General features: G+C 37.4%; 2 protein-coding genes across 5 annotated transcripts; one reads left to right on the top strand and one right to left on the bottom strand.

Moving 5' to 3' along the window:
• Positions 1-3,853: 3,853 nt before the first annotated feature.
• On the top strand, positions 3,854-10,042 carry LOC126603864 (protein NPGR1). 3 transcript variants are annotated; one of them, XM_050270866.1, is made up of 6 exons: positions 3,854-4,065; positions 7,134-7,422; positions 7,599-7,860; positions 8,034-9,265; positions 9,365-9,512; positions 9,596-10,042. In XM_050270866.1, exons 2-6 carry the CDS (start codon positions 7,231-7,233, stop codon positions 9,904-9,906), a joined length of 2,145 nt encoding a protein of 714 aa, XP_050126823.1. In that variant the 5' UTR covers positions 3,854-4,065; positions 7,134-7,230; the 3' UTR covers positions 9,907-10,042. The 3 variants fall into 3 exon arrangements, with proteins under 3 accessions (XP_050126823.1, XP_050126822.1, XP_050126821.1); XM_050270865.1 differs by lacking the exon at positions 3,854-4,065 and adding an exon at positions 6,525-6,780; XM_050270864.1 differs by lacking the exon at positions 3,854-4,065 and adding an exon at positions 6,787-7,043.
• A 48-nt stretch (positions 10,043-10,090) lies between these two features.
• On the bottom strand, positions 10,091-12,016 carry LOC126603868 (uncharacterized). Of its 2 annotated transcripts, none has more exons than XM_050270869.1 (4): positions 11,811-12,016; positions 10,792-10,903; positions 10,523-10,571; positions 10,091-10,298 (listed from the first exon to the last, which is right to left on the bottom strand). In XM_050270869.1, the coding sequence occupies exons 1-3, from the start codon at positions 11,918-11,920 to the stop codon at positions 10,557-10,559; spliced, it is 237 nt and encodes a 78-aa protein (XP_050126826.1). In that variant the 5' UTR covers positions 11,921-12,016; the 3' UTR covers positions 10,091-10,298; positions 10,523-10,556. The 2 variants fall into 2 exon arrangements, with proteins under 2 accessions (XP_050126826.1, XP_050126825.1); XM_050270868.1 differs by having other exon boundaries at positions 10,091-10,309; positions 11,811-12,015.
• Between the last annotated feature and the right edge of the window lie 55 nt (positions 12,017-12,071).

Here is a 12,071-nt window from a genome sequence, read left to right as displayed (position 1 = left end):
CCGCGCTGAACATCGAACATCGAACATCGAACATCGCAGCGTAAGCAAAACCACATCGTAACTCTATCCAAAATTAACAATTAGGAGGTTGGAGGTTCAACTTTCTCAATTATGACTAATCCATTATGACGAAACACGATATATTGAACATAAAAAACCGAAAATAGCCTTACCCTAAAATCCACTAGCAAAGTGGAATCATCCGGAATTGATAGACTTCAAAATTTATTATTGAATGATGAACCATAGCACTTTAATTAAAGAATTAACAAAATACCGAAAACATCCAAAAGTCTTAAAACACCAAAAAAAAAGTCCTAAAATCTTAAAACCCCGTGTTTTGTGCTAACAAATGATGGTATTTGGCCGAAAATGCCCTTACGTTAGGGTGAACTCCCTCTCTGTTCTCTATGAGACCTTCTCCAACCATAGGCTAAACTCAAATTTTCCATTTCTATTTCCCCCCCCCCCCCCCCAAAAAAACACTCAACCCAACCCAATGCTAAAATGTGACATAAAACCTAAAACTTAAATGGAAGCCAAATTTAGCCCATAATTAGTGGGTTTGGCCCACCATATATGTATATTTTGTTTAGTTTTATATTTATAAATACATTGAATCCAACGGTTAATATGTAATTTGATGAAATTCAACGGTAAAAAAAAAAAAATTAACCATTCAAATTTAAATCTAACGGCTAAAGTAATTAAAAAAATCTTTCATTTGTTTCATATTTTTTCATAGTATTTAACAAGTTTCATGGTGTAACATCCCACATCTCCCAGGGGAGTGGATCTTGTAAACCTTATATGTATATTCTCATATCTACCTAGCACGAGGCCTTTTGGGAGCTCACTGACTTCGGGTTTCATCGGAACTCCGAAGTTAAGCGAGTTCGTGCGAGAGCAATCCCAGGATGGGTGACCCACTAGGAAGTTCTCATGTGAGTTCCCATAAACAAAACCGTGAGGATGTAGTCGGGACCCAAAGCAAATAATATCGTGCTACGACTGAGTCAAGTCCGGATGTGGTGGGGGCCCGGGGTGAGATGTGACAATTTGGTATCAGAGCCAATCTCTAAGCGAAAGTGTGTCGACGAGGACGTTAGGCCCCTAAGGGGGGTGGATTGTAACATCCCACATCGTCCAGGGGAGTTAATCATGTAAGCCTTATATGTATATTTTCATTTCTACCTAAAATGTGACATAAAACCTAAAACTTAAATGGAAGCCAAATTTAGCCCATAATTAGTGGGGTTGGCCCACCATATATGTATATTTTGTTTAGTTTTATATTTATAAATACATTGAATCCAACGGTTAATATGTAATTTGATGAAATTCAACGGTAAAAATAAAAATAAAATTAACCATTCAAATTTAAATCTAACGGCTAAAGTAATTAAAAAAATCTTTCATTTGTTTCATATTTTTTCATAGTATTTAACAAGTTTCATGGTGTAACATCCCACATCCCCCATGGGAGTGGATCTTGTAAACCTTATATGTATGGTGTAACATCCCACATCCCCCAGGGGAGTGGATCTTGTAAACCTTATATGTATATTCTCATCTCTACCTAGCACGAGGCCTTTTGGGAGCTCACTGACTTCGGGTTCCATCGGAACTCCGAAGTTAAGCGAGTTCGTGCGAGAGCAATCCCAGGATGGGTGACCCACTAGGAAGTTCTCATGTGAGTTCCCATAAACAAAACCGTGAGGGTGTAGTCGGGACCCAAAGCAAACAATATCGTGCTACGGCTGAGTCAAGTCCGGGATGTGGTGGGGGCCTGGGACGAGATGTGACAATTTGGTATCAAAGCCAATCTCTAGGCGAAAGTGTGCCGACGAGGATGTTAGGCCCCTAAGGGGGGTGGATTGTAACATCCCACATCGCCCAGGGGAGTTAATCATGTAAGCCTTATATGTATATTTTCATTTTTACCTAGCATGAGGTCTTTTGGGAGCTCACTGGCCTCGGATTCTTTTAGAACTTCAAAGTTAAGTGAGTTCGCACGAGAGCAATTCAGGATGGGTGACCCACTGGGAAGTTCTCGTGTGAGTTCCCAGAAACAAAACCGTGAGGGCGTGGTCGGGGCCTAAGGCGGACAATATCGTGCTATGGCGGAGTTAAGCACGGGATGTGGTGGGGGCCCGGGCGGGGATGTGACACATGGTGTCGGTTAGTGATTTTTCAGTATTTATCAGAATCTAAATATTTTTAGGTTAAAATGTTCATAAAATTAAATTATGATAGTCTACATAATTTTTTTATTTTTAAAAAGTTACTTTAAGAAAAAAATTAGCCTAAATTCATTCTTTAATAATATGGGGCTACAATTTTAGGCCAGACGGGTTGGAGCATAAAAGCTTTTCTGAGTTAAAAATTTTAGATTTTAGGCCAAGGGTTGGAGATGGTCTGAGAGGGTGAATCACAGTGAAATGTGCTTGCAAATATCAAGTCTTCCAAGTAAATTTGTGTAAAAAGAAAATGGTTATCAAACAAGCACTAAACCACAAGTAAAATTATATATACTTCGCTCAATTAATAAATAAAAAAGCACTTCGCTAATTTGGATCATTTGAGACTCTTTTTTCAGATAACTAAATCTTTTTTTGGTATACGACGAGATTTGGATCCTGCTTTCACTAGGGCAATTCTCTCTAAGAATTATATAGAAATAATGTTCTTTAATTAAAACAGAACAAAAAACAAAGCAAAATGAAGCCAAAGAAGAAGATTAAATGACCTAGCTTTGTCTCTTTTGGATCATGTGGAGATTGGAGACTTCATCTTTGGAAGACAAAGCTAATTAGTAAGTTTGCTTCTTGTATTTAGTAACAATAATTGAAACCATCGTTCAAATCGTGGGATAGATAATATTAGTGAGCCATGTTGATAGCGGTTGGACCCGTTAACTAATTAATGAGTTGCGTTTTGTGCTAACTCTGTTAGTTGAATAGGTTGTGTTCGTGCTTGATTTTTCTAGCCGTCAGTTTAACAAGTCGTATTTTGAAAATAATCAAATATATGTTGTCTTACAAGCTATAAGAATGGGTCTGCATAGGATTGCACTTTGACTCATTTCCAATCTTATCTGGTCTCGGTCACCACATGAGCCCGTAAGGTTCATGTGACTTTCTTAAGGTTCAAGCGTTGATGAGCTAAGGTAAACATGATTACAAACTGGTTAAGATTACTTTTAAATTTATTAAACACTTTCACATGATGCGCAGCCAACATTAAGTCAAATAAAACCAAAATACAGAGAAATATTATGTTTGTATAAATTACGTCTTACTAATAACCTGATCGATCCAAGTTTTCATGCCCGATAAAAAACAGAAAAATCAGAGCCATGGAGAAACGAATATTATGGTTTTGATTCAGCCCAATATGACTGGTTTGGACCGAGTCCTACTAGCCTAACATGAGTTGACCCATATCCATTAACATTCTTATCAAACCAATTCAAAGAACCCAAGATTTTCAGCTGGCCTGATGACATTTCATAAATAACCCCCCATACCGACCTGCTTCAAGCAACCACCACAATTCATATATGCATTGATATTTAAAATAATTTTTTTATTATGTTTCGGTGTATCATATTCCCTGCAGTATACTAAAAAAATCTTTTAAAACATGTAGGTGTAACCAACTACTTATCTTGTTTTATGAAGATGATGATGCATGCCAAGTAGTAAGTTGGAGTTTTTAAATTTTTTAGTCAACCATTAAGGTTTAATTAACTTTAGCAAACCAACTACGAATTATTATTTATGGTTAAGAAACCAACTTCTAAATTTGCCTGTTGAGCATCTAGCTAGTAAACAAAACAATAACTGAAGGCATTTCATCCAAAATTTAGAGGGATAGACACGAGAAGGTGGGGGTGGGACTCCCAGAAAGAAAGCTGCAGAGGGGGAGAACTGGAAAGGGAGGAGACTCTCAGGCTCTCAGATCAAAGTGTCAGAAACCATTTACAGAAAAGTTACAAAACGACATCAAAACTTCACCTTTCCTCCCCGTGCTATGGTTCCGATCACACTACCACAATCCCTGGTACGTGACATCTCAGAGAAAAAAGAAGACACATCACGTGGGTTTTTTCTTCTTCTTATTTTTAACAAAGATAAAATGAAAAAAATAAATATGTGATTTGCAGTACTCAATGTCACTTTTTTTTTATAATTTGCTTGGGTGTGACTTTAGGAATAGGATTATCTCCCTTTTTTTTTTCTTTTTCTTTTCTCATATTTGAACGGTCACGGTTAAATCACGTCAACATCTTATATTAATTTTTTATAAAAAAAAATGGCAAAATAGAAAATGTGAGAAGATGAGATGGAAAAATGAGATGAGATAATCTTAGTCCGTGACTTTAATATTGCGACTTTAATGTTATTAAATACTCAATGCTATGAGTGTTTTAGTTGTTAGATTTGACTTTAACAATTATTAGATCTTTTACTTTCAATCGTATTCATTCATTTTTTATACTACTTGGTGTTAGGTACTACTAAAGAAAATTGTTTTCTTTATTCAAAACGTTATCACAAATTTCACAAGCTTCAAGAATTTGGTTTGTACTTTACAAGAAATGTTGGAGTACTGTCACAAACTCACGCGTAATAAGTAGTATAATACAAATAACACCAGTATAATTTGAAGTATAATATTACACATACGTAAGTGATTGATACACGAGCATTACAATTGTTACACGCTGAGAAAAATCACTTCTATTTTGGCTCGTAATTTGTTAATGCGATAATTAAGCAAGAATATGATGCGCCAATCTCGTTGCAGGGTGTGTTTATATATTGGAATAGTGGACTTAATGCGATCATTGGGTGTGTATGTTTGTTCTTCTTGAGCAACGTGCTGGTGTGATTCTGGGAGAAGGCAAAAGGATAATTATTATCTAAATATTGGTACCATGATGTCCTGCTTTTGCTTAATATATGCCATTGAGGTTCGCATCCAATAAATTAATCCATGCAATTAGTGGTAAGGACGCGAATTAAGACTTTTCAATAAATAAATAAAAATGTGTGAGGTTCGGAGTTAGATGTTCCGAACTGACTGTGACTATGAATAGGATGAAATTATAAATAGTTTTTTCAGACAACAAATAAGTGAATAACCGTAACTTATCACTAGTTGTCAAATTTTTTATTTAAAATAATAATAATAATAATTAATCCACGCACAAATAATACCTTAATTCATACACGTGATTATTAGACTTCAAATCACACTCTTTAAAAAAAAATTCAAGTGAAATTTGCTGACCCTTGTAGTATTTGTATTAAAATTTACATTGTATTTTATGCTCATTATAGTACATGCGGATAAACAGATATTACTTATATTTAAACTTGTTTTTAAAAAAGTCTGAATAACATTATTCTGATAAAAAATAGAAAACTTTAACGAAAAACTCATGATACTGTTCACTTTAACGAAAAATCATATTTTTACACTGAAAAGTCAATCATGGTACTATTCATTTTACCCTTTATTTTGTCTTTATCGTTAAAACTCAAAATTTTCAAACACTTTTTATTAATTTTCCTTAAAAAATAACCAAACTACACATTACAAAGCAAATTTTAACAACCCTAAAAGTAAATCAAGTAAGTAAAAAGGGTAAAGAGATCTATCTAATGCTAAAACACAAATGATGGCAATGGCGTTGGAGTGAGTAGTTTGTACTCATCCCCTCGTTGCCTTTGGGCATGGTATCATGATTCACAATGATTCATGTTAGTTGAACTAAACAAATAAATGAAAGATTTTTCAATGTGACCGTCACATTAGGTAGTATGCCACGTGTTTCTATAGAAATTGTGGGTTATGTGTGTTAAAATGTTAATGACCTAAAAATTAAAATTTTCCATTACTTGCATAAAAACACGTGGTGTACAATCCGTGTTCCCGTCACAACTAAAAATTTCCCTGAATAAAAAGGCCAACCAGGCAGCCAAGTCAGCAACCTACATTCACAGCACATGCTCTTCTCCTTCAAGGGGGCAGCTACCCCCAGCTATATACCTTGAATTCAACATGCTGTGGAATTTTGGATTTAATTCATTCAACAAGATTTCCCTCCCATTTAGATTCAATAGTAATCCAAGCAACAAAACCTCTCTCTGATTACATAATGCACGCAAATTGTTAACATGTTAGTACATTATGTTAGCTTTTATGATATGAATAACACATCAAAACTCAATTTTTTTAAGAAAGGATGTCCGTTAATATCAACACATTATCAATGATATAACGATAATTAATTTTTAATCAACGAATCTCATTTGCATAACCACACTGATGCAAGAACATAACTAGATTAGCTAATCATGTAGTTTACCATGAACATTTTTAGATTGCAAATGCTAATGTGTGAGGCCTACAAGCCTGCAACAACTTTTGCCTAGGCAGGCAAAATTTTATTATCCTTTCTGGACTAAACAAAGTCAGCAGATAGAAAAAGACAACCCAACCATGAAAAAAATCTGACCATCTACTCATCCCACCTCGTAATATTTGTTTTTCCCTCCATCGTCACACCATTTTCATTGGGTTCCTTTGAACCTGAAAAATACAAAAAGATTCCGAATTTCTGAAAGAAAAAAAACCCTTAAAAATCAGACTAGAGAGAGCGTGAAGAGAGAGAGAGAGAGAGAGAGAGAGAGAGAGAGAGAGAGAGAGAGAGGTAGCTTTCACATCTTCCACGACTGCTACAAATCACGTTGTGATTTTCTTTCTGGGGTAATTTCAAAAAACCCTGTCCCTCATCGTTTGTCTCGCCCTTTTCAACTTCCTCAATGTTCTTTTCAAAGACTCGGTCTTTGCCTCCAAATCTATGCCCTTTAATTTCCAGTATTTTTATTGGTTTTTATTTTTAATATTAAAAAACTCGGATTTGCTGGGTTTTGTTTGCAAATGTTGTTTCTTGTTCGGTATTGCCTATGCTGCTGTGGGGATCTACGTTGTTGCTTTCTGTTTCCGACCATTTTTTCATAGCAAAATCCGTACGACTCATAATTTTGTTGCTTGCATTTGTTTTTGTTTCTTCAATGACGGTGACATGTTGACATGTTTTGATGTTTTACTATTTCCAGGTGTGTGCACAATTGAAACAAATCACATAGAAGTGAATTTTTTTGCCCCAAGATTGTGTGTGAATCGAATCACAGGGGTCCAAGATTTGTGGAGAAGATGTTGTGTGCTTGTTCAGGAGAGCAATTCAAATTCGAGGAGCCGCCGCAGTCCCCGGAGTCCCTTGCCACGAGGGACTTCTCGGCGAGTTGCCTTTCGTCTAGGACCGGCGACTGGGAGTCCAAATTTGAAGACATTCAAGTGGATGAAGCTGAATCCACTCTTAAAGAAGCTCTATCTTTGAATTATGAGGTTAGTGTGTGTGTTTCATTAATTGAAGTTCATGTTAAGAATACTAAAAACTAAAACCCGAAAGCTAAACACCGAAATGGTTATCAAACGGGCCCTAAGATTGTCGATCGATGATTAATTGGTTTCCTTGCTCTACTTTTACTAATGTTTAATATCCTTTTCTTATGGGCTTTTAGGAAGCTAGAGCTTTGTTGGGGAGGCTTGAATTCCAAAGGGGGAATTTTGATGCTGCACTTCAGGTGTTTCAAGGTATTGAAATTAGAAATTTAACCCCGCGGATGGCCAAGGCTATCGTGGAGAGAACTAGGCAAAGAAAGCCGCGCACGAAAGGAGATACTGTGGTTCTTCCCAGTGTAATGTCAATGCACTCTGTGAGCCTACTTATTGAAGCAATATTACTCAAGGCAATATCATTGGGAGAACTTGGAAGATATATAGGTATTTGCTTACGCTTTCGTGTTGTAGTATAATTCAGCATTGGATCGAGATTGGTATATATTGCATCGAGCAAGAACTTCCCAGTAAATTAGATTGCAATCAGATTATTATGATGAGATTTTGATTAGTATTGATTAGTTTGCATGTTTTTGTGCTTTCTTCTTATTCATCAGATGCTGCAAAGGAGTGCAAAGTTATTCTTGATACGGTTGAATCAGCTTTACCTAATGGAATGCTTCAAGACATTGGCGAGGACTGCAAATTGCCAGACATGTTTCACAAAGCGCTCGAGCTGCTCCCCAATTTATGGACAAAGGCAGGCTATCTTGATGAGGCTATTACTGCATATCGCCGGGCTCTAATCAAGCCATGGAATTTGGATCCGGAGAGGTTAGCTGCTATTCAGAAAAGCTTAGCTTGCACATTACTCTACGGCGGTGTTGAAGCAAACCTTCCCCCTCATTCACAAATATGGGGCATAACTATGCCTAAAAATAATACAGAAGAAGCAATTCTGTTGTTGGTAATTCTTATGAAAAAGGTGGCTTTGCGAGAGATAAAGTGGGATCCAGAAATCATGGATCATCTGACTTATGCTCTTTCTCTTACCGGATTGTATGAATTATTAGCAGATCATGTGGAGCAGGCTCTTCCGGGATTATATAGACGAGCGGAGAGATGGTACTTTCTTGCTCTTTGTTATAGTGCCTGTGGAAAAAATGAAGTAGCCTTGAACCTTTTGAAAAAGGTTGCAGGCTGTTCGGAAGCAAAGAACAAGCCTCACTTCCCTTCTTTTCTGTTGGGAGCAAAATTGTGCTCACAAGATCCAATTCATGCTCGCGAAGGGATAGAATTTTCGCATAAAGCTATTGACTTGGTGAATCATCAATGCGAGCATTTCATGGGTCAATGCCATAAATATCTTGGTGTTTGCTATGGCGGTGCAGCAAGAGCTTCTCTGTCGGATTCTGAAAGAGTGTCTTTTCAAAGTGAATCCTTGAACTCTCTAAACCTTGCTGCTCTTAACGGGAAGGAGGATCCCGAGGTGGTGTTTAGTCTGGGCCTCGAAAATGCAGTGCAAAGAAATCTGGATGCAGCTTTCAGTAACGCAATGAAGTACTCAGATATGGTGGCTGGCAGCTCAGGACAAGGTTGGAAGCTATTGGCGCTTATAGTTTCCGCAGAGCAGCAGTTCAAGGATGCTGAAACAATAGTTGATTTTGCTTTGGACGAAGCCGGAAGAGTGGATCAGTTAGAACTGCTCAGACTGAAAGCTGTGCTTCAAGTTGCTCAGGAACATCCTAAGCAAGCAATAGAAACCTACAGAATGTTGCTAACTGTTGTCCAAGCACAAAGGGATCAAAAAGCGAAAAACTCCGAGCAAGAGAAACCCTTTGATTCTGAGGTTTGTATTCTTTAATTCTAAACCCTTTGCAATATACATAGTTGAAAGTCGGTATGCTTTTGCTTCTCTGTAAACATCTTGCTCTTCTTTGCTCTGCAGGCATTTGTGGAAAGAAATTTGGAAAAGGAAGCCTGGCGGGACTTGGCAACCGTTTATACAAAACTTGGTTTGTGGACTGATGCAGAAATATGCGCCAACAAAGCCAAGTTGATTGAATTCTATTCACCCCATAGTTGGCATACGACAGGTACGATTTTTCCCCTCGTGAAATGTTTTCCTAGAGCATTAAGATGCAAAATATGTTCATGTTTTTGTCCAATTTGTCGGCAGGTAAGTTATTTGAAGCTCAATCGCAATACAAGGAAGCCCTGATTTCCTTCTCGGTCTCATTGTCGATAGAGCCAGATTATGTTCCAAGCATCGTTTCGACTGCAGAAGTGTTGATGAAACTCGGTAGCCAGTCACTCCCTATAGCAAGAAGCTTTCTAATGAACGCGCTGCGATTAGAACCGACAAACCACGAGGCGTGGTTGAACCTCGGATTGATTTCAAAGAAGGAAGGATTGTTACAACAAGCAGCAGACTTTTTTCAAGCTGCGCACGAGCTTCAGCTTTCAGCTCCAGTTCGAAGCTTTCTGTAATAGTTAGTGGATTCCTAATTATTCGTAAGATTAGAGGTGATTACTTGTTCCACTGACCATTGCTTGGTATCAGATTCTTATGATTGGAATGTACATATCTATTCACTATTAGTTAAAATCCAATCTGTATTAGCCACTTGATGGGGGCAAACCATGAACAAAAACTGAAATATCAAAATATAAATTTGTAGGACCAAAAAATGAACGGCCCGGATTGAATTATTAAGATACGCACAAAAGCACGAATTTTGCAACTGTTATTATTTTCTTGACATTCCATATGCAAAAATAATGACGAAATGAATGACGATCGATAACAGCAACTTTCTTTGGAGATCTGGAGTATTGTTCTCGGCACAAGAGGAATTGGCAATCCACGAAACATATTGTATCTGTATAAACACTGCAGACAGTGAAGATTAAATGCGAGAAAAACGAAAACAAAAACTTGTGGAACTATATGAGATTTCATCTCAACCAATACGCTACAACACATACAGATAATCCGTCTATTGGAATTGAAATGAACTTATATGCAAAAAGTTGAAACCATCACAAGATTATAGTTTACGCAGAACTTAATGTGTTTTACTAGGTGGAACGTTCATTGACTTACAGTTGGGAGTTGATGGAGAGACAGACAAAAGGCCTCAACCCATTGACCACTGCATCCACAAGATCAACAAAAAACAATCAAATATATGAACTATACAAGGTGGCAAATCAAAACCCCAGCACACCATATGAATAAGCTGCATCGTAGAGTGCCTTCATAGCCCGTACTTTCACAGCATCATGCATAATTAGCAAATAAGCGACAGAGATTCCGCCAGTCCTATGGTATTATTGAATACTTGGAAATTCAGTCAGTCATACGACTCATACCTTTAATACTGGTTCGCCTTTGTTAGAGCTGGCAGCTTGCTTTGCAGCTGCTTGTTGCTGTTGCTGTGCACGTGCAGCTCTCCCTGCTGCAGACTTTTCAAATTCTTCTTGCCTGCAATTTTGGTTGCAGTACATAAGTTTACGTAAATAGCTAAGAAAGAAACGAAACCATCATGTGGGCACGGAAGTAATGCAACCACGAAATGCAAATACTGTGCGATATCTGCCTAACTAAATGCAAATACGACCGTTGGCAGGTGTTATGATCAGCATTCACACTCTATACTTGGGTTTTGCTTGCAAGATTGCCAGTCCTCATAATTACAGCATAATGCCAGCACATTTTTTATTTTTATTATTATTATCGAAACAAAGCAAATTGCACAACCAGAAAATTGAAATTTTGCAAGCAGACAATCCGATAGCATTGTAAGTTGCAAAGAACTAAGAAAACTTTAACGAAAAGCTTTCGATACTGTTCACTTTAACGAAATACCAAATTTTTACACTAAAAAATCAATCATGTCCTATTCACTTTGCCCTTTATTTTGCCTTTATCGTTAAACCTCAAAGTTTTGCCTTTATCGTTAAACCTCAAAGTTTTCAAGCATTTTTCATTAGTTTTCCTAAGAATTAACTATGGTAATGCATTCTCCTCTCTAACAAGGTCAACTCTGAATTCCGAATTCTGATCATCACTGCCAGTGCCATCCTATTTTTATCCCTATCCCATTTCCAAACTACTCTAATCTTAGAGGAGCGGAATTTAAAATCGGGTGCCAATCAACGGCGAACTGCCTAACCCACATCTGATTCGCTATCCCTTTTCAAATTAAAAGAAAAAAAAAATCCGAACTTTATCACGACAATTATAAATCAATCCAAAATCACATCTTTACATAAAAATTGGTTGCAACTGATATACAATCGACGATGCACAAAAACGAATTCAAATTTCCGATTTCACAAATTGAAAAATGATCGAATTAAAAAAAAGAAGAATAGAAAACTGATTATACCTTCTCTGGGCGGCTTCGGCAGCTTTGGCAAGAGCTTCCGCGGAGGCTACCCTTTCTTCTTCCTTTCTCTGTGCACTGTTGCCTCCATCGAAACAACACAGCAGCCCCATCTCTCTCCCCTCTCTCTGTCTCTCTCGCCGTCTCTCTCCTCAATCTGGGACTTCTGCTCCGATTGACTTCTAAATTCTGATACATTTTTCTTTTGGTGGTAAATTTACTTATACTTCCCACCTGTATGGTTCATTTGCCGCGTGCCACGTC

The sequence above is a fragment of the Malus sylvestris genome, chromosome 15 (assembly GCF_916048215.2).
Source record: "Malus sylvestris chromosome 15, drMalSylv7.2, whole genome shotgun sequence".
NCBI lineage: Eukaryota > Viridiplantae > Streptophyta > Magnoliopsida > Rosales > Rosaceae > Malus > Malus sylvestris.
Note: the sequence above shows the minus strand (reverse complement) of the source record. Positions and strands in the feature narration are given on the sequence as shown.